At 35.7% G+C, this 22,124-nt stretch overlaps 1 protein-coding gene across 1 annotated transcript in view; it reads right to left on the bottom strand.

Annotated features, from left to right (window-relative positions):
* LOC140145740 (stomatin-like) overlaps positions 1 to 22,124 on the bottom strand; it is a 286,314-nt gene that overhangs the window by 5,776 nt on the left and 258,414 nt on the right. Inside the window, exons 6-8 of the mRNA XM_072167420.1 lie at positions 9,035 to 9,090; positions 3,449 to 3,527; positions 1,079 to 1,248 (exon numbers count right to left, since the gene is read on the bottom strand). Of these exons, the coding sequence (XP_072023521.1) occupies positions 1,079 to 1,248; positions 3,449 to 3,527; positions 9,035 to 9,090 (305 nt within the window). The remainder of the gene's footprint in view (positions 1 to 1,078; positions 1,249 to 3,448; positions 3,528 to 9,034; positions 9,091 to 22,124) is intronic.

Here is a 22,124-nt window from a genome sequence, read left to right as displayed (position 1 = left end):
CTCAAAATCTAAGCGGCTCTTGTTTATATTTTGTATACATTCGCTATGGAGCAAGCAGATATACTGCAATGCATGATGGGATACTCCTTTCAGCTGCTGTGTACACCACCCCTGTGGAAGATTTTGGAAATATTATCCACAGGGGGAGTATGAATTTCAAATGGAATGAGCACATCCCGGGGAGCACATTAGGCAGCTCTGTTTGAAACTCGCCCTCCCTCAGTGGAAGATTCAGGTTGAATCTTTCTCAGGGGGTATATGAAATTCAAATTGAGCTGCCTAATGTGTTCATTCCATTTGAAATTCATACTCCCTCTGTTGCAGATATTTCCAAAACCTTCCACACATGTAGTGTAGATTTTATGGAATAGCCCATTACACAAATATGATTGATATGACTTGCCTTACTCACCGCTAATTGACAAAATGCTGTAGTATCATACAAATTAGAAACATGCACCAAACACATTTTACCAATACTCTATCCAGCTTGACATATGAAGTTTTTCCACTCTGAATCCTGAACATGGGTCCATTCTTTTCAGTTTGCACCAAAGGCTATTTTGACAATTGAACATTTTAGTTGCATATGCCATTTTACCCTTTTTAATCATTTATTGTTATTGACTAGATTTGACACAAGTCAAAATTTTCAGAATTTTCAAAATTGTCAAAACTGTGCAAATTACTTCGTACATCAAGCTACATAGAGTATGCAGTAGAAAGGACACGTCACTGGGGAAAAATTGGGAAAATGCACATAATCAACCACATTGCTCATTATCACAATATATAGTACAAAACAACTCAAAATTGCCTAACCTATATTACAGCCATTAGTGGTAACTTTTGATAAATCACATGAGATTGAGATAAATTTCATGAAATTGTGTCAAATGCTAATAAATCACCTACATTTGTGTTGAAGTCTGTCACGTAACAGCTACTTTGAACTGAATTTTGAAATATTCTAATAAATTAGTTTTCCCATTATTTCCCCTGCAGTGACATAGGGTCTGCAAAACTAGTAAAATGTTTGCAGCTTTGTTTGTTTGTTTGTACAATATTTACTCCTCACCTGAGTAGGTCAATTGGTAGAGGGAATATAATGGTGGAGTTCTTCTCGGCTGAGATGGTGTTGAGAGTCTGTAAGTATCGCAGCTGTAGGGCAGAGGGCGCTTCAGCGATGACATCGGCTGCTTCCTTCAGGGCGCGGGAGGCATTTTGTTCACCTTCTGCTGCAATCACCTGTTGACAAATTAAAAGAAAGAGTGGAAAAGTGCAAAATTATTATTTTTTTATTATATACCTATTGAAGCAGTATTTTGCAATTCTAGCATCATCTTTTAATGGTATGTTTGAGTAGATATTAACATAAAAAGTTTATTCCTAAAATTTCAGTTGATTCTGATTTAGTGTTTGTGAGTTAACTGGAATTTTATATGCCGATTTTAGTATTGATGAAGTAACTATCTATTGCTGGTATTAGTATTTATGAAGTAACTATTTGCTGCTGATATCGGTATTGATGAAGTAGCTATCTACTGCTGATAATGGTATTGATAAAGTAACTATCTACTGCTGATATTGGAAGGGATGAAATAGCTATCTACTGTTGATGTTAGCATTGATGATGTAGCTGTATATCGCATGCTGATATTGGTATTGATGAAATATCTATTATTTGTAGAAGCTGGTATTGATGAAGTAGCTTTCTACTGCTGATATTGGTATTAATGAATTAACTGTATATCGCATGCTGATATTGGTTTTGATGAAGTAGCAATTTTCTGTTAAAGCTGGTATTGATAATGTAGCTTTCTACTGCTGATATTGGTATTGATGAAGTAACTATTTGCTGAGTTTGGTATTTATGAAGTAACTATCTAATGCTGATAGTGGTATTGAACAATGTTGAAGAAGTAGATATCTACTGCTGATATTGCTATTGATGAAGTAACTATTTACTGATTTTGGTATTGATGAAGTTAACTATCTAATGCTGATAGTGGTATTGATGAAGTAGCTATCTACTGCTGATAGTGGTATTGATGAAGAAGCTATCTACTGCTGATATTGGTATTGACGAAGTAACAATCTATTGCCGATATTGATGAAGTAGCTATCTACTGTTGATATTGGTATTAGTGAAGTAACTATCCACAGCTGATATTGGTATTGATGAAGTAACTATCTACAGCTGATATTGGTATTGATGAAGTAGCTATCTAGTGCTGATATTGGTATTAATGAAGTACCATCTATCGCTGATATTGGTATTGATGAAGTAGCATCTACAGCTGATATTAGTATTGATGAAGCAACTATCTACAGCTGATATTGGTATTGATGAAGTAACTATCTACTGTTGGTATTGGTATTGATGAAGTAACTAACCACAGCTGATATTGATATTGATGAAGTAGCTATCTACTACTGATATAGGTATTGATGAAGTAACTATCCACAGCTGATATTGGTATTGATGTAGTAGCTATCTACTGCTGATATTGGTATTTATGAAGTAACTATCTACAGCTGATATTGGTATTGATGAAGCAACTATCTACTGCTTCTATTGGTATTGATGAAGTAACTAGTATCTACTACTGATATTGGTATTGATAAAGTAACTATCTACTGCTGATGTTGGCATTGATGAAGTAGTTGTATACTTCATGCTGATATTGGCATCGATGAAGTAGCTATTATCTGTTGAAGCTGGTACTGATGAAGTACCTTGCTACTTCTGATATTAGTATTGATGAAGTAACTCTACTGTTGCTGTTGGCATTGATGAAGTAACTATTTGCTAATTTCTGAATTGAGGAAGTAACTATCTAATACTACCTACAACTGCTATTGATATTATACTGATAACGGTATTGATGAAGTAGATATCTACTACTGATATTGATACTGAATTAAGGTTGGTCTTAACCCTGGAATTATGGAAACTTTCCAGCCTCATAACTGCTAAATTGTTGGTCTGAAGTATATAAAAGTATACATATATAGAATAGCAAAGACTTTGGGGTCAAATTTGGGCCAAATCCCCAAATTTTTGGTCCACTTATTTTAAGAAAAAAAAATGTTGGGTCAAATTTTTTTATTAATTTTTAAAAACTGGATAAAAACATCTAGGAGCAGTTTTTTTTTTTTTTTGAATTTTGCCAACTTCACCAAAAATATTTGAAATTTGGGCAAAAATCAGGCTTTTTTTATGATTTTTTTAAAAGTTACAAATATTTTAACCATTTTTGGTACATATTGGTATTGATGAAGTAGCTATCTACTGCTGATATTGGTATTGATGAAGTAGCTATCTACTGCTGATATTGGTATTGATGAAGTAGCTATCTACTGCTGATATTGGTATTGATGAAGTAGCTATCTACTGCTGATATTGGTATTGATGAAGTAGTAATAATAGAATCATTTGTTTTACCTTAGCTCTGGCTTCCCTTGCTGCCTCTGCTTCTGCTGCCATTGCACGCTGGAGTTGCACAGGGAGGCGGACATCCTTACTGTATGAACAAACAACAACAATATCAAAAATAGTCACATCTTTGTTTGAAATGAGTCATATATTAATAATTATTTGGGTATTCACTAGCAGACTCTGAGATAATTTCTATGGGCACGCATGAAACTTCCCATCCCCCAGTTACAAGAATTATTTTAAACCTTTAGTGTTCTAGATACATTTTTTATGTAAAAAGAACAGCATTTGCAAAATTTTCTAATCCAAGAGAGAACTCCCTATAGGGTTCTCCAAGAAAGTGCCCCCTCCCCTGGGCCCTGAAGTTCTGCATTCATACCTGGTATTGTTCATGAGGACTTCTACTTTCATGGTGCCTTTTCTATAGCAAATTATTTTGCAAGAAAGAAAAGGAAGAAAAAGGGAGAGCATGATATACAGTGAAAGATAGTAAAAAGGACAAGAGAGAAAAAAGATAAACAAAAGACCAGTGGTGACACAAAGGACATAGTGGAAAATCCTGCACAAAACAACTTTGGTTTTTCCTGCAGTTGTCCTCCCCTAGTAAAAACAAAAAAAAATCATTTGAAAAATTTTTTTGAAATAAATATTTTGTTCACCCCCCCCCCCAAAAAAAAAACAACACCCAAAAACAACAGCTTATACTCCCAGCCACTGGAAAGGGGGAGGAAGAGACTTGTCCCAGTGAAAGCAGATAATGTAATGAAGTCAACTTGATTGTTATTTTTAAGTTTAAGTAGCTTTGTGAATGACATACATGTACTTAATGAACAATAGTAGCATGCATGAATCTGAATCATCCACTTATTCACTTAATTCAGACATTGTATTCAATGTAAACATCAAGCTTTCTTCGGTTAGTTGGTTAGTATGCCATATAAACCCATTCTGCACTTCTTAATGTTCTGCGTGCTGGCCACAGGCTTCAACATAAAAAGTCCAAGTTTTGAGATATTTTCTCAAAATATCAAGAGCTGACTCAAGAACTCCTGAACCAATACTAGGCTTGTTTGTACTCATTTTAAAGCATTTTTCACGCTGATTTCAATTATGGTCATAAACATTTACAATTCTGAATTTTTTGAATTTTTGATTTTTTTTAAAACTTGTCATCTGCAGTTGACACCCACGTGGAGAGTGTTAATGTTATACACTAGTACTCCTATCTTTCACTTTTATCTCAATACTCCCTCTCTCTCCCTCTCTTTCTCGCAACTATCGGTATTACATCTATGACTTAACATGCTTAATGCTCTGCTTGCTAGCCATATGCTTCACCATAAAAAGTGTAAGTTTTGAGATATTTTCTCAAAAAGCAAGAGCTATCTCAAGAACCACTGAACCAATACTAGGCTTGTTTGTACTCATTTTAATGCATTTTTCATGCTGATTCCAAATATGGTCATGATAATGTACAATTCTGACATTTTTGAAATTTCAAAAAAAAAATTGAAACTTGTTGTCTGCATGGAGTTAAAACAATCAAATGATCAACAAGCAGAAATAGGTCAATTGGATCAGAATAGCTCGTACTTAAACATTAAAAATAACTAATTCTGTAAGTGTCTGCAGCAGATATCCCCAACATCAACATTGCTTGGGTTCATGCTAACCATGTTAATCATGGTTTAAGAATTTGAAAGCCTCAGTTGCATGACATGAATAAAGTAATGGCATACATGTGCATACATTTTATCCTTCCTTTGTGTTAAGTCCCTGATTGGGCTATTCCAGTTGAAATCCATATGCCCCCTATGAAAGACATGACCTTAATTTCTCACACATGAGGTGTAGATTTTAAATAGAGTCATCCATTCAGGTAACCCCATTTGAAATTCATACTCCTTGTGTAGAAGATTAAGGTCATGTCTTCCATAGTGAGGCGTATGGAGTTCAACTGGAATAGCACATTTTGTCGTCATTAGATAGCTTTCATATTTGCCGTTTGCAGGGTTTATAAGCGCATTTATGATTGTTCAAAAACTACCTAAATCTTAAATTTAGAGAATCCTGGTTTAGCAAAGCACTGATTTTTAATTTTCAACAGTTTCATACCATTCTATTCTATTTTGTATGAATGGATATTCATACCTAGTGCTAGACAAAATGAATAAAGACAGGCCTTGTCTTTTGAGGAGTGCGGGTGTAATCGCACCCCTCCGCACTCCTCCAATGACCCCAAGGAGTGCGATTGATCACACTCCTACAAAAAATTGTGTTGATGTGTTGAGGACTGTGATTCTCAACACTCCTAATGCACTCCTAAATGTCTTGAGGAGTGTGATTTGTAGCACTCCTGGAAGGCCTGTAAAGAGTTTAACTTTGACACTACACTATTTTTTGCTCACCTGAAATGCTTTCCCTAGGTCGACTAGCATCTTCAGCAGATGATGCCGTGATATCTTGTCTACAATCGGAATAGTCCTTACTGATGACACACATAAGGACTCGGAAACCGAGACTGAACTGTGATAAAGGACTAGAAGATCCTATCTGGGATAACCTGTTGATGCCCAGGGGGTGGAACAACATTGTAACATCCTATGACGTCATTGTGTCAATCATATGATGTCATCAGTGAAATCATCACTAAGGTCTATCCCGATTGTAGTCAAGATATCATCGCAGCATCACCAGCTGCGGAAGACGCTAGTCGACCTAGCGAAAATGTTCTAGGTGAGCAAAAAAATAGTGTAATGTTGAAGCTTAACTCTTTAATTATTCTATTCTATTCTATTCTATTCTATTCTATTCAAATCAAGTCACTGTAACTTATCAGTTTGAGGGTTCAGAACCAGAGAGCCTTAACTCACAATGGCCTGCTCTCACAAATCAGCATAAAGTAACTTTCTTAAGATATTCCAGATTTGAAATCCTTATTTTATACCCTTTAAAAACATGTACCAAACATGTAAGAGTGGCTCCTTGCTTTGGTCTTAATAATAATTCCCTTTAAAAGGGAAAGCCAGCCTTAATGTAGAAGAGGTCTTGTAATTAGTTTGGGTTGCTATGAAAGGCATTTTTAGGATCATGCTTACATCCCAGGGCTTACATCCATAATTACTGCTTTTGTTTTACTGTATCTTCTATAGTGCCTTGGCGATTTTATATTGTGGGAGTATCCAGGAGGAGTATGACATTGCGAGTTAAGGATTTCTGGTTCCCAACCATCGAGTTGTCAAATCACATGAATCCCAGCAACTTTGGGTCAAAATTGACAAAATCATCGCCACCAATCGTGGACACCTCATCAGTATTCACCTCATTTTGGATACAGAAAGGATTTTTAACAGGTGCATCAATTCTGGATCTGTGTTTCTCTAAAAAGCTACCTAAATGATTCGGGAGCCTCAGGAGACACTTAAGCATGAACTAGTGGCATGCTCATGAATAACAAACACTACTAAAGTACAGCTACTTCACAAACCGGACAAGCATTTTGCAATTCTTTCAAATCCATTGTATTCTAAAATGTTTTAAATCCTCTTTTTTTGTAAAACCATAGATAGTATGATGGTGTATTTTGCTGTCATCTTTTACCTCCTAACATGACGGGTAAGATTTCATTTGTAGCATTACGATGTATCAATTACGATCGGGGATATGAGATGTGCGGAAACATTTCCACGTTTGGTTATGAATGTCGTTGATACCTTATTCAACACCACGCTTACGAGCTAATCATAAGTAGTTTTAACATCGGAAAATCAAGACTTCCCCTGATGCTTTGCACACAGTTGCGAGCTGTTGGGCTATTCCAGTTGAAATCCATACACCCCCTATTGAGGACATAACCTTAATCTTCCACACAGGGAGTGTGAATTTCAAATGGAGTTACAAGAATGGGTGATTCCATTTGAAATCTACATCCCCTGTGTGAAAGATTAAGACCCATCATGCACTGGGCTATTCCAGTCGAAATCCATACACCCCCTATGGAAGACATAAATTTAATCTTCCACACAGGGAGTGTGGATTTCAAATGGAGTTACCTAAATGGGTGATTCCATTTGAAATCTACACCCCCTATGTGGGAGATTAAAGCTGTAGCTTCCATAGGGGGTGTATGGATTTCAACTGGAATAGCCTAGCAATGCATGATGGGAAGGCTTTCATGTCTGCTGTAAGTAGTTTCCTTCCTCGAGTGGAAGCTATCTTAAAGTAAAACCCGGGTTAAGGGTGCGTTAATACGCGTGACCCAACACAACTTACATGAGGTACACAGGGTTTATTTCGTCTGGAACGCTCTCTGGGGAGCTGAGTAAGTTGCGATACTTAGATAAATGTGTGTTCTGGTAAAACATGCGTAGAATGCTTGGATCGCTATCTGGTATGAATGCAACAATAAACCTCATTCTTGATTTGTACACAGAATCTAATTTGTGAATGTGTGTCAAATTTTATAGGACATATTATTATGGTTCCTTGCCATAGGCTTCAACATAAAAAGTGCAAGTTTTGAGATATTTTCTCAAAATATCACGAGTTATCTTAAGAACCACTTAACCAATACTAGGCTTGTTTGTACTCATTTTAATGCATTTTTCATGCTGATTCCGTATATGGTTAAAACAATTCGCATTTCTGAAATTTTTTGGGAAAAATTTAATTTGTCGTCTGCAGTCGACACCTACGACACCTGCATGGAGAGAGTTAAAGTTGGGATCATTGATCATTCACTTGTTCAATCAATCATAATGCCACTGTAAAATGCTTGAATGTTTAAAACAATTTCTGAAATTGTTGAGCTCATCATGCAAATGTGTATTTTAAAAGCTATAAAATGTTGAACAATTATTCCTTTGAAGCACATTGTTGCTATCTACTGAAGATAGTAATTCTTTAAAGTTGTGCTATTTCACATGATGACAAAGATTCATCAAAAGCTCCACTTAACCAATACTAGGCTTGTTTGTACTCATTCTAATGTACTTTTTATGCTGATTCCAAATATGGTCATGAAAATTTACATTTCTGAAATTTTTTGAATTAAAAAAAAAATTGAATTTGTTGTCTACAGTCAACACCCGCATGGATAGAGTTAAGATTTGGATCATTCACTTGTTCAATCAATCATAATGCCACTGTAAAATGCTTGAATGTTTAGAACAATTTCTGAAAGCTGAGCTCATCATGCAAATGTATATTTTAAAAGCTATAAAGTGTAGAACAATTATTCTTTTAAAGCATTTTTTGCTATCTACTGAAGATAGTAATTCTTCAAAGGTGTGCTATTTCATATGATGACAAAGATTCATCAAAAGCTCCATGTAAGTTTTTTGTGTATAGGCCTACATAAAACCATGAACACCAGGATTTTTTTCTGAGGGTGGGGGAAAGAAAATTTTCGGAGGTACATCCAAAATTTTGCCTAAAATAAAGCATTTTTGACTTAGTAGAAGAAAAGAGTACATTTTCCAGATATGTTTTGACTGGGGAGAAACTGGGGGGGGGGGGTTCAAAGCCCAAAATTGGTGGGGAGAAATTTCCTAAAATCTCCACCTCAATAAAACCGTAGCAACATCTACTTACATTTCAACTCTCTCCACCTTGATACCCCATGGGTCGGTTGCCTCATCCAAAGAGCTCTGTAAAATGGAAAACAAAATGATAATGTTATAACAAATCATACAACACTCTGCTTGCCCATTACCCATAATGCATTTTGATTTAAACCTCCATATTTGTCGTACCTACTCACATATGCGCAATCAGTTGTGTGGTATGTCTTGTGTATTTGATGTTCACCATGTAATTTTGTCTAAATCTGTGTGCCAAAAAATGACGAACATATGCGCTTTTCTTACTATTACTGTCACATATTGTGAAGTACTAAATAGCTGAGTTGTTAGTTCAATATGTTAAGAAAATTTTTTTGCTGATGACCCCATATTGACATTGGCTAAATAAGCTGTACTTTTGCCCAAAAGGGTACAAATGAGTGACATTTCTTTTCCACCATTTTAATATATGTGACCTATAGTTAAATCATGATGCATTGTGGGTAATATGCAAATTGTTAATTAACTCATGGACGCAAAGGCAGACACCGACTGCCATCTATATATCTTTCATTCTTACATCAGGATTTAAAATGAATCTGTAAAGACAGTGGTTAGCAAATAATCTCCATAAATTTGAAATCTAATTTTCAATCTGAAAGCTAGATTCTCTATGGAAACCGTTGATGTTCTTGAAAAGATGTGTCACATAGGCTGCTCCGAGACCTGTTAATGTTATTTTACCTTTTGTGTCCAGAGCTATTTTTGCTCAATTGTCCATCATTATAAATTATACTGCCTCTTTCCCTTTGCCCTACCTATAACCCTAATAGACATATCAAGTTTTTTTTTGTCACAAACTCAAGCTTCCAAGCCCAGCCACCTGTATAAACATTTCCTCGGTTTCAAGGCACTCGATGTTCACTTTGTTTTTTCACTTCCCGCACTCCCTTTGCTAACGGTTCCTTCCAGTTCTTACTGTAAAATGTGATTATATCTAGCACTGTATTTCAAATAATAACCAATACATGGTATAAATTGTAATGTGTATTGATCCTTACAGATTTCATGAGTCGGGGGCCAATGTCTCAATTCACCAATCGATATCCCAAAATCCCAGGATGATTCCTGGGATTTCTCTTGGATTATTCATGTAATATATCGGCAGGTAATGTGATGTGCTATCTTCAGTAGATAGCAAGTTATTCATGTAATATATCAGCAAGGGATTGTGATGTGCTATCTTCAGTAGATAGCAAGTTATTCATGTGATATATCGGCAGGTAATGTGATGTGCTATCTTCAGTAGATAGCAAGTTATTCATGTGATATATCGGCAGGTAATGTGATGTGCTATCTTCAGTAGATAGCAAGTTATTCATGTGATATATCGGCAGGTAATGTGATGTGCTATCTTCAGTAGATAGCAAGTTATTCATGTGATATATCGGCAGGTAATGTGATGTGCTATCTTCAGTAGATAGCAAGTTATTCATGTGATATATTGGCAGGTAATGTGATGTGCTATCTTCAGTAGATAGCAAGTTATTCATGTGATATATCGGCAGGTAATGTGATGTGCTATCTTCAGTAGATAGCAAGTTATTCATGTAATATATCGGCAGGTAATGTGATGTGCTATCTTCAGTAGATAGCAAGTTATTCATGTGATATATCGGCAGGTAATGTGATGTGCTATCTTCAGTAGATAGCAAGTTATTCATGTGATATATTGGCAGGTAATGTGATGTGCTATCTTCAGTAGATAGCAAGTTATTCATGTGATATATCGGCAGGTAATGTGATGTGCTATCTTCAGTAGATAGCAAGTTATTCATGTGATATATCGGCAGGTAATGTGATGTGCTATCTTCAGTAGATAGCAAGTTATTCATGTGATATATCGGCGGGTAATGTGATGTGCTATCTTCAGTAGATAGCAAGTTATTCATGTGATATATCGGCAGGTAATGTGATGTGTTATATTCAGTAGATAGCAAGTTATTCATGTGATATATCAGCAGGTAATGTGATGTGCTATCTTCAGTAGATAGCAAGTTATTCATGTGATATATCGGCAGGTAATGTGATGTGCTATCTTCAGTAGATAGCAAGTTATTCATGTGATATATCGGCAGGTAATGTGATGTGTTATCTTCAGTAGATAGCAAGTTATTCATGTAATATATCGGCAGGTAATGTGATGTGCTATCTTCAGTAGATAGCAAGTTATTCATGTGATATATCGGCAAGGGATTGTGATGTGCTATCTTCAGTAGATAGCAAGTTATTCATGTGATATATCGGCAGGTAATGTGATGTGCTATCTTCAGTAGATAGCAAGTTATTCATGTGATATATCGGCAGGTAATGTGATGTGTTATCTTCAGTAGATAGCAAGTTATTCATGTGATATATCGGCAGGTAATGTGATGTGCTATCTTCAGTAGATAGCAAGTTATTCATGTGATATATCGGCAGGTAATGTGATGTGCTATCTTCGGTAGATAACAAGTTATTCATGTGATATATCGGCAGGTAATGTGATGTGCTATCTTCAGTAGATAGCAAGTTATTCATGTAATATATCAGCAGGTAATGTGATGTGCTATCTTCAGTAGATAGCAAGTTATTCATGTGATATATCGGCAGGTAATGTGATGTGCTATCTTCAGTAGATAGCAAGTTATTCATGTGATATATCGGCAGGTAATGTGATGTGCTATCTTCAGTAGATAGCAAGTTATTTATGTGATATATCGGCAGATATGTGATGTGCTATCTTCAGTAGATAGCAAGTTATTCATGTGATATATCGGCAGGTAATGTGATGTGCTATCTTCAGTAGATAGCAAGTTATTCATGTGATATATTGGCAGATAATGTGATGTGCTATCTTCAGTAGATAGCAAGTTATTCATGTGATATATCAGCAGGTAATGTAATGTGCTATCTTCAGTAGATAGCAAGTTATTCATGTAATATATCAGCAGGTAATGTGATGTGCTATCTTCAGTAGATAGCAAGTTATTCATGTGATATATCGGCAGGTAATGTGATGTGCTATCTTCAGTAGATAGCAAGTTATTCATGTGATATATCGGCAGGTAATGTGATGTGCTATCTTCAGTAGATAGCAAGTTATTCATGTGATATATTGGCAGGTAATGTGATGTGCTATCTTCAGTAGATAGCAAGTTATTCATGTGATATATCGGCAGGTAATGTGATGTGCTATCTTCAGTAGATAGCAAGTTATTCATGTAATATATCGGCAGGTAATGTGATGTGCTATCTTCAGTAGATAGCAAGTTATTCATGTGATATATCGGCAGGTAATGTGATGTGCTATCTTCAGTAGATAGCAAGTTATTCATGTGATATATTGGCAGGTAATGTGATGTGCTATCTTCAGTAGATAGCAAGTTATTCATGTGATATATCGGCAGGTAATGTGATGTGCTATCTTCAGTAGATAGCAAGTTATTCATGTGATATATCGGCAGGTAATGTGATGTGCTATCTTCAGTAGATAGCAAGTTATTCATGTGATATATCGGCAGGTAATGTGATGTGCTATCTTCAGTAGATAGCAAGTTATTCATGTGATATATCGGCAGGTAATGTGATGTGTTATATTCAGTAGATAGCAAGTTATTCATGTGATATATCAGCAGGTAATGTGATGTGCTATCTTCAGTAGATAGCAAGTTATTCATGTGATATATCGGCAGGTAATGTGATGTGCTATCTTCAGTAGATAGCAAGTTATTCATGTGATATATCGGCAGGTAATGTGATGTGTTATCTTCAGTAGATAGCAAGTTATTCATGTAATATATCGGCAGGTAATGTGATGTGCTATCTTCAGTAGATAGCAAGTTATTCATGTGATATATCGGCAAGGGATTGTGATGTGCTATCTTCAGTAGATAGCAAGTTATTCATGTGATATATCGGCAGGTAATGTGATGTGCTATCTTCAGTAGATAGCAAGTTATTCATGTGATATATCGGCAGGTAATGTGATGTGTTATCTTCAGTAGATAGCAAGTTATTCATGTGATATATCGGCAGGTAATGTGATGTGCTATCTTCAGTAGATAGCAAGTTATTCATGTGATATATCGGCAGGTAATGTGATGTGCTATCTTCGGTAGATAACAAGTTATTCATGTGATATATCGGCAGGTAATGTGATGTGCTATCTTCAGTAGATAGCAAGTTATTCATGTAATATATCAGCAGGTAATGTGATGTGCTATCTTCAGTAGATAGCAAGTTATTCATGTGATATATCGGCAGGTAATGTGATGTGCTATCTTCAGTAGATAGCAAGTTATTCATGTGATATATCGGCAGGTAATGTGATGTGCTATCTTCAGTAGATAGCAAGTTATTTATGTGATATATCGGCAGATAATGTGATGTGCTATCTTCAGTAGATAGCAAGTTATTCATGTGATATATCGGCAGGTAATGTGATGTGCTATCTTCAGTAGATAGCAAGTTATTCATGTGATATATTGGCAGATAATGTGATGTGCTATCTTCAGTAGATAGCAAGTTATTCATGTGATATATCAGCAGGTAATGTAATGTGCTATCTTCAGTAGATAGCAAGTTATTCATGTAATATATCAGCAGGTAATGTGATGTGCTATCTTCAGTAGATAGCAAGTTATTTATGTGATATATCAGCAGGTAATGTGATGTGCTATCTTCAGTAGATAGCAAGTTATTCATGTGATATATCAGCAGGTAATGTGATGTGCTATCTTCAGTAGATAGCAAGTTATTCATGTGATATATCGGCAGGTAATGTGATGTGCTATCTTCAGTAGATAGCAAGTTATTCATGTGATATATTGGCAGGTAATGTGATGTGCTATCTTCAGTAGATAGCAAGTTATTCATGTGATATATCGGCAGATAATGTGATGTGCTATCTTCAGTAGATAGCAAGTTATTCATGTGATATATCGGCAGGTAATGTGATGTGCTATCTTCAGTAGATAGCAAGTTATTTATGTGATATATCGGCAGATAATGTGATGTGCTATCTTCAGTAGATAACAAGTTATTCATGTGATATATTGGCAGGTAATGTGATGTGCTATCTTCAGTAGATAGCAAGTTATTCATGTGATATATCGGCAGATAATGTGATGTGCTATCTTCAGTAGATAGCAAGTTATTCATGTGATATATCGGCAGGTAATGTGATGTGCTATCTTCAGTAGATAGCAAGTTATTTATGTGATATATCGGCAGATAATGTGATGTGCTATCTTCAGTAGATAGCAAGTTATTCATGTGATATATCGGCAGGTAATGTGATGTGCTATCTTCAGTAGATAGCAAGTTATTCATGTGATATATTGGCAGGTAATGTGATGTGCTATCTTCAGTAGATAGCAAGTTATTCATGTGATATATCAGCAGGTAATGTGATGTGCTATCTTCAGTAGATAGCAAGTTATTCATGTGATATATCGGCAGGTAATGTGATGTGCTATCTTCAGTAGATAGCAAGTTATTTATGTGATATATCGGCAGATAATGTGATGTGCTATCTTCAGTAGATAGCAAGTTATTCATGTGATATATCAGCAGGTAATGTGATGTGCTATCTTCAGTAGATAGCAAGTTATTCATGGGATATATCAGCAGGTAATGTGATGTGCTATCTTCAGTAGATAGCAAGTTATTCATGTGATATATCGGCAGGTAATGTGATGTGCTATCTTCAGTAGATAGCAAGTTATTCATGTGATATATTGGCAGGTAATGTGATGTGCTATCTTCAGTAGATAGCAAGTTATTCATGTGATATATCAGCAGGTAATGTGATGTGCTATCTTCAGTAGATAGCAAGTTATTCATGGGATATATCAGCAGGTAATGTGATGTGCTATCTTCAGTAGATAGCAAGTTATTCATGTGATATATCGGCAGGTAATGTGATGTGCTATCTTCAGTAGATAGCAAGTTATTCATGTAATATATCAGCAGGTAATGTGATGTGCTATCTTCAGTAGATAGCAAGTTATTCATGTGATATATCGGCAGGTAATGTGATGTGCTATCTTCAGTAGATAGCAAGTTATTCATGTGATATATCAGCAGGTAATGTGATGTGCTATCTTCAGTAGATAGCAAGTTATTCATGTGATATATCGGCAGGTAATGTGATGTGTTATATTCAGTAGATAGCAAGTTATTCATGTGATATATCGGCAGGTAATGTGATGTGCTATCTTCAGTAGATAGCAAGTTATTCATGTGATATATCGGCAGGTAATGTGATGTGCTATCTTCAGTAGATAGCAAGTTATTCATGTGATATATCGGCAAGTAATGTGATGTGCTATCTTCAGTAGATAGCAAGTTATTCATGTGATATATCGGCAGGTAATGTGATGTGCTATCTTCAGTAGATAGCAAGTTATTCATGTGATATATCGGCAGGTAATGTGATGTGCTATCTTCAGTAGATAGCAAGTTATTCATGTGATATATCGGCAGGTAATGTGATGTGCTATCTTCAGTAGATAGCAAGTTATTCATGTGATATATCGGCAAGTAATGTGATGTGCTATCTTCAGTAGATAGCAAGTTATTCATGTGATATATCAGCAGGTAATGTGATGTGCTATCTTCAGTAGATAGCAAGTTATTCATGTAATATATCAGCAGGTAATGTGATGTGCTATCTTCAGTAGATAGCAAGTTATTCATGTGATATATCGGCAGGTAATGTGATGTGCTATCTTCAGTAGATAGCAAGTTATTCATGTGATATATCGGCAGGTAATGTGATGTGCTATCTTCAGTAGATAGCAAGTTATTCATGTGATATATCAGCAGGTAATGTGATGTGCTATCTTCAGTAGATAGCAAGTTATTCATGTGATATATCGGCAGGTAATGTGATGTGCTATCTTCAGTAGATAGCAAGTTATTCATGTGATATATCGGCAGGTAATGTGATGTGTTATATTCAGTAGATAGCAAGTTATTCATGTAATATATCGGCAGGTAATGTGATGTGCTATCTTCAGTAGATAGCAAGTTATTCATGTGATATATTGGCAGGTAATGTGATGTGCTATCTTCAGTAGATAGCAAGTTATTCATGTAATATATCAGCAGGTAATGTGATGTGCTATCTTCAGTAGATAGCAAGTTATTCATGTGATATATCAGCAGGTAATGTGATGTGCTATCTTCAGTAGATAGCAAGTTATTCATGTGATATATCGGCAGGTAATGTGATGTGCTATCTTCAGTAGATAGCAAGTTATTCATGTAATATATCGGCAGGTAATGTGATGTGCTATCTTCAGTAGATAGCAAGTTATTCATGTGATATATTGGCAGGTAATGTGATGTGTTATATTCAGTAGATAGCAAGTTATTCATGTAATATATCGGCAGGTAATGTGATGTGCTATCTTCAGTAGATAGCAAGTTATTCATGTGATATATCAGCAGGTAATGTGATGTGCTATCTTCAGTAGATAGCAAGTTATTCATGTGATATATCGGCAGGTAATGTGATGTGTTATATTCAGTAGATAGCAAGTTATTCATGTGATATATCGGCAGGTAATGTGATGTGCTATCTTCAGTAGATAGCAAGTTATTCATGTGATATATTGGCAGGTAATGTGATGTGCTATCTTCAGTAGATAGCAAGTTATTCATGTGATATATCAGCAGGTAATGTGATGTGCTATCTTCAGTAGATAGCAAGTTATTCATGTGATATATCGGCAGGTAATGTGATGTGCTATCTTCAGTAGATAGCAAGTTATTCATGTGATATATCGGCAGGTACACACTGTGATGTGCTATCTTCAGTAGATAGCAAGTTATTCATGTAATATATCAGCAGGTAATGTGATGTGCTATCTTCAGTAGATAGCAAGTTATTCATGTGATATATCAGCAGGTAATGTGATGTGCTATCTTCAGTAGATAGCAAGTTATTCATGTGTGATGATGTGCTATCTTCAGTAGATAGCAAGTTATTCATGTGATATATCGGCAGGTAATGTGATGTGCTATCTTCAGTAGATAGCAAGTTATTCATGTAATATATCGGCAGGTAATGTGATGTGCTATCTTCAGTAGATAGCAAGTTATTCATGTGATATATTGGCAGGTAATGTGATGTGCTATCTTCAGTAGATAGCAAGTTATTCATGTAATATATCAGCAGGTAATGTGATGTGCTATCTTCAGTAGATAGCAAGTTATTCATGTGATATATCAGCAGGTAATGTGATGTGCTATCTTCAGTAGATAGCAAGTTATTCATGTGATATATCGGCAGGTAATGTGATGTGTTATATTCAGTAGATAGCAAGTTATTCATGTGATATATCGGCAGGTAATGTGATGTGCTATCTTCAGTAGATAGCAAGTTATTCATGTGATATATTGGCAGGTAATGTGATGTGCTATCTTCAGTAGATAGCAAGTTATTCATGTGATATATCAGCAGGTAATGTGATGTGCTATCTTCAGTAGATAGCAAGTTATTCATGTGATATATCGGCAGGTAATGTGATGTGCTATCTTCAGTAGATAGCAAGTTATTCATGTGATATATCGGCAGGTAATGTGATGTGCTATCTTCAGTAGATAGCAAGTTATTCATGTAATATATCAGCAGGTAATGTGATGTGCTATCTTCAGTAGATAGCAAGTTATTCATGTGATATATCAGCAGGTAATGTGATGTGCTATCTTCAGTAGATAGCAAGTTATTCATGTGATATATCGGCAGGTAATGTGATGTGCTATCTTCAGTAGATAGCAAGTTATTCATGTAATATATTGGCAGGTAATGTGATGTGCTATCTTCAGTAGATAGCAAGTTATTCATGTGATATATTGGCAGGTAATGTGATGTGCTATCTTCAGTAGATAGCAAGTTATTCATGTAATATATCAGCAGGTAATGTGATGTGCTATCTTCAGTAGATAGCAAGTTATTCATGTGATATATCAGCAGGTACTGTGATGTGCTATCTTCAGTAGATAGCAAGTTATTCATGTGATATATCGGCAGGTAATGTGATGTGCTATCTTCAGTAGATAGCAAGTTATTCATGTAATATATCGGCAGGTAATGTGATGTGCTATCTTCAGTAGATAGCAAGTTATTCATGTGATATATCGGCAGGTAACGTGATGTGCTATCTTCAGTAGATAGCAAGTTATTCATGTGATATATCGGCAGGTAATGTGATGTGCTATCTTCAGTAGATAGCAAGTTATTCATGTGATATATCAGCAGGTAATGTGATGTGCTATCTTCAGTAGATAGCAAGTTATTCATGTGATATATCGGCAGGTAATGTGATGTGCTATCTTCAGTAGATAGCAAGTTATTCATGTGATATATCGGCAGGTAATGTGATGTGCTATCTTCAGTAGATAGCAAGTTATTCATGTGATATATCGGCAGGTAATGTGATGTGTTATCTTCAGTAGATAGCAAGTTATTCATGTGATATATCGGCAGGTAATGTGATGTGCTATCTTCAGTAGATAGCAAGTTATTCATGTGATATATCAGCAGGTAATGTGATGTGCTATCTTCAGTAGATAGCAAGTTATTCATGTGATATATCGGCAGGTAATGTGATGTGCTATCTTCAGTAGATAGCAAGTTATTCATGTGATATATCGGCAGGTAATGTGCTGTGTTATATTCAGTAGATAGCAAGTTATTCATGTTATAATCCCATGAGGATTCCTATGGTAGGGGTGTGCCGCTGAGAGGACCCATCAATATACCATTTTTTAAAGACATTTGGACCCATCGATATACCAAAAGTCTAGATTGAGAAAAAATTTTGAAAACAGGACCCATCCATATACTAAAATTGACCTAGAAAAAGGGGTCATTGATATACCAAAGGCAAAAAATGCTACCCATGTTTGCGGCCCGTCCCTGTATATGGTCATTTGTACTGAGTACCCACTCCGGGCCCAATATGCATAGAAAATAATGTCTAAAAACTTCCCCCCTCCCCGACTGGAAGAGATTGCCCATCCTCATGGACAATAGTGGGTATGTACACCACTGCCTAACAAGAAATTGACAATAAGATTAAGTATAAAAAATCATGTATTTCTTCTATCCTTTATTGTGCAAATATTGCCCATGATCTAAAAATCCATTTTTAGCAAAATATTTTCCCAAATGATCTATTTTTATCACTAGAATTCAATATCCTTCCCCAAAAATACATTTCTATATATATAAATCCATTGCAGTTGTAATAAAAATTCTGTATATAGCTATCCTGACTTAAATAAGAATTTTATATCCATTGATTTGATAAAGCATAACATATAAAATGATATGGAAAGCATAAAGAGAAACATAAGATAGTGAAAATGATAACGCTGGCAGACGTGGTTTGCTGAGAGGCGATATGTTCCAGTAAGCGATATGATTGTAAGACTTGTCAATGCACACACCTTGAGACACAGACAAATAATAATTCTGTATCGTTTGCTATTGGAATAATACAGTAAGGGGTTAGTGAAGAGGGGGAAAGGAGTGTGAAAGACCGGGGTAATGAGGGAGAGAGGAGGCTTGAGATGGGAGGCTTGACAGGTGGAATCATCATGGAGATGTTGGGGTGGTACATTGCAACCCCAGCTGATGATTGTGTCGAAATTGGGTTGACTTAATGATAAAGTTTGGTTGATTTACATTAATTTTAATGTTGTTGTTTATATTTAAAATATTTGCTTAACATTTTTTGCATGTTGTTTTTTAAATGTTAATAAAATATCAATAAATGAATATGAATATATTTTATATTAAACATTCTATCCAAAAGTTTTGCTCACAGAGGAAAAAAGGGTATTTTCAGATTATTTTCCCACACATCATTCAAACTTAAATTTGAAAGTGTGTGTGTGTTTATGATATATGAGGGTAATGCATAAATGCAAAAATCGTACATGTGCTAAGTGCTACATGCACAACATGTAACGCTCATATGTTAAGAAGCTTATTATACCTCTAAATTTCAGCAACCATACATGGCAATTCAACATGGTGAATTTCCAAAGGGGCTATGTGGTGTCCAAGCTCTTCCCATCTAATCTATTTGCATGAAAATATTGCCTGTTTTGTGTTGTCTCCTTTCTTTCTTTAACTTCAAAGTAGCATGAAATATTTCTTTGACATGCAAACCTATGAAGCTTCACCTTGATTCAATTTACAAACAAATACACATATTTGAAATTATTTCGTTGCAAACAATTTGCTCATGCAAAATTTCTCTTATATGCATGAGTAGAACCCCTTCATCAACCTCCCTCTGTGCCTCAGCAAAATGACAAGCCTGCAGTACAATTTCCACCATGCGTCATAAATGCACATGAACTGCGTCAACACAATTATAAAGCATACATACATGCATGCATGTAGTAAAAAATGAAAACATAGGAGCATGCACACACACACAAGCCTATTTTAGCAAGAAATCAAGTATTAATTCGAGCATGAACCTCCCAGGGAAAGCTACCCAGAAAGGGGAATCAATTGAATCGGGCAATTCCAGTTGAAATCCATACACCCTCCATAGAAGACATGACTTTAATCTCCCACACAGGGGGTGTAGATTTCAAAATGAAGTCACCCGTTTCGGTAATCCCGATTGAAATTCACACTCCCTGTGTCGGAGATTAAGGTCATGTCTTCCATAAGGGGTGTATGGATTTCAACTGGAATGGACCATTCTTCTCATTAACCAATTTTTTTGGGGGAAAGACAGGTTTGTTTACCTTTAATTAACGGGTAGATCCTGTTTCTTATTCAGAATAGCGATTTGTGAGTTTCTTCAGAGTCAAAAGCTATGGCCCGATGGAAGGGGTTCTCTAAACAGGTTTTGTCTTCCAGGCATAACCCAAGTTATTATCAAAAATAATTCACATCTACACTTGAGACCAGCTAACCCCCTTCTTTTATTTTGAACATTTGAATTTTACTTAGCAAATGTGAGCCAATGTGTTTCACAACTTTCTCATCCACATGCAGGTGTATATGTGTACTCATCATTTCAGAAGAAGTATGGAAGTGTTATGTTGTTATGCAACAAACAAACAAACAAACTAATAAAAATAGAAAATAAATAAGCAAAGTAACAAACAAAAATACAATGGTCATCCTCAACCCACGCACATTTTAAAAACTGGGGAAAAAAGTGTTTGAAATCAATTTGAGCATTCTGAATTATAATAAAGCTGGTTTTTTTAAAAGCTTCTTGACATCTCTTAACTGGGTTAAAATATCAATGAAGTGATACCAGATTTAATGATTTAACTTTATTTAGGTATTTTTCTCAGAAAATAAATTATACAACACTTTACTATGATTTCCAAGTCAAAAATAAATAAAATAAAGTTTAACACAGTGCAACAAGTTAAACTCAATTTACCCTTGCTGAGAAATGGACCAATCCATGTTATTGTTTACCGGGTCAGATGTCAATCATTGTCATGCAGATAAATTTGTATTGTTTGGCTCGACCCGGGAACCAATGGGATTTGCCGCCTTCAAGGGTTTCGGGCGTGATTAGGTGGTTTTATTCACTGTTGGTTTTGTATTGGACACGACAACAACAAAAATCTTTGGCTACCGATTCTTAGAAATCAACAGCAACTTCATAAGACATAAACAACTGACTGATTGATGATAAAAAATCAAGCTTTGGGAAGCTTAAAATGTGCACGCTTACTGCATCAATAACAAGGACACGCTGATTTTTCTACCTTGTTTCTTCTTACGGCACAACAATATAATCAGGATTCAGGTTCCGAATTTAATGCTGCGCTATGTATAATTGGTGGCGAGTTCGGCGCTGGCATGCAGTGCTAAAACTTGGATGTAAAAAATATTGATACAGGTAGTAATATCAACATTTTGTGCACGTTTTGTGAGCTACCCGAAGTCAGTATTCTATACAATCGTCGTGGAAAATTCCCGGGAAAATTACGGTAGACGAATCGCACTGAACAGCACAACATGCACGCAAAGCAGTCATCTTCAAGACTTCATGAAATTTGTGGTTGAGTAATTTCTG

The sequence above is a fragment of the Amphiura filiformis genome, unplaced genomic scaffold, assembly GCF_039555335.1.
Source record: "Amphiura filiformis unplaced genomic scaffold, Afil_fr2py scaffold_597, whole genome shotgun sequence".
In the NCBI taxonomy this organism is placed as follows: Eukaryota; Metazoa; Echinodermata; class Ophiuroidea; order Amphilepidida; family Amphiuridae; genus Amphiura; species Amphiura filiformis.
This window is presented reverse-complemented; position numbering and strand designations above follow the sequence as displayed.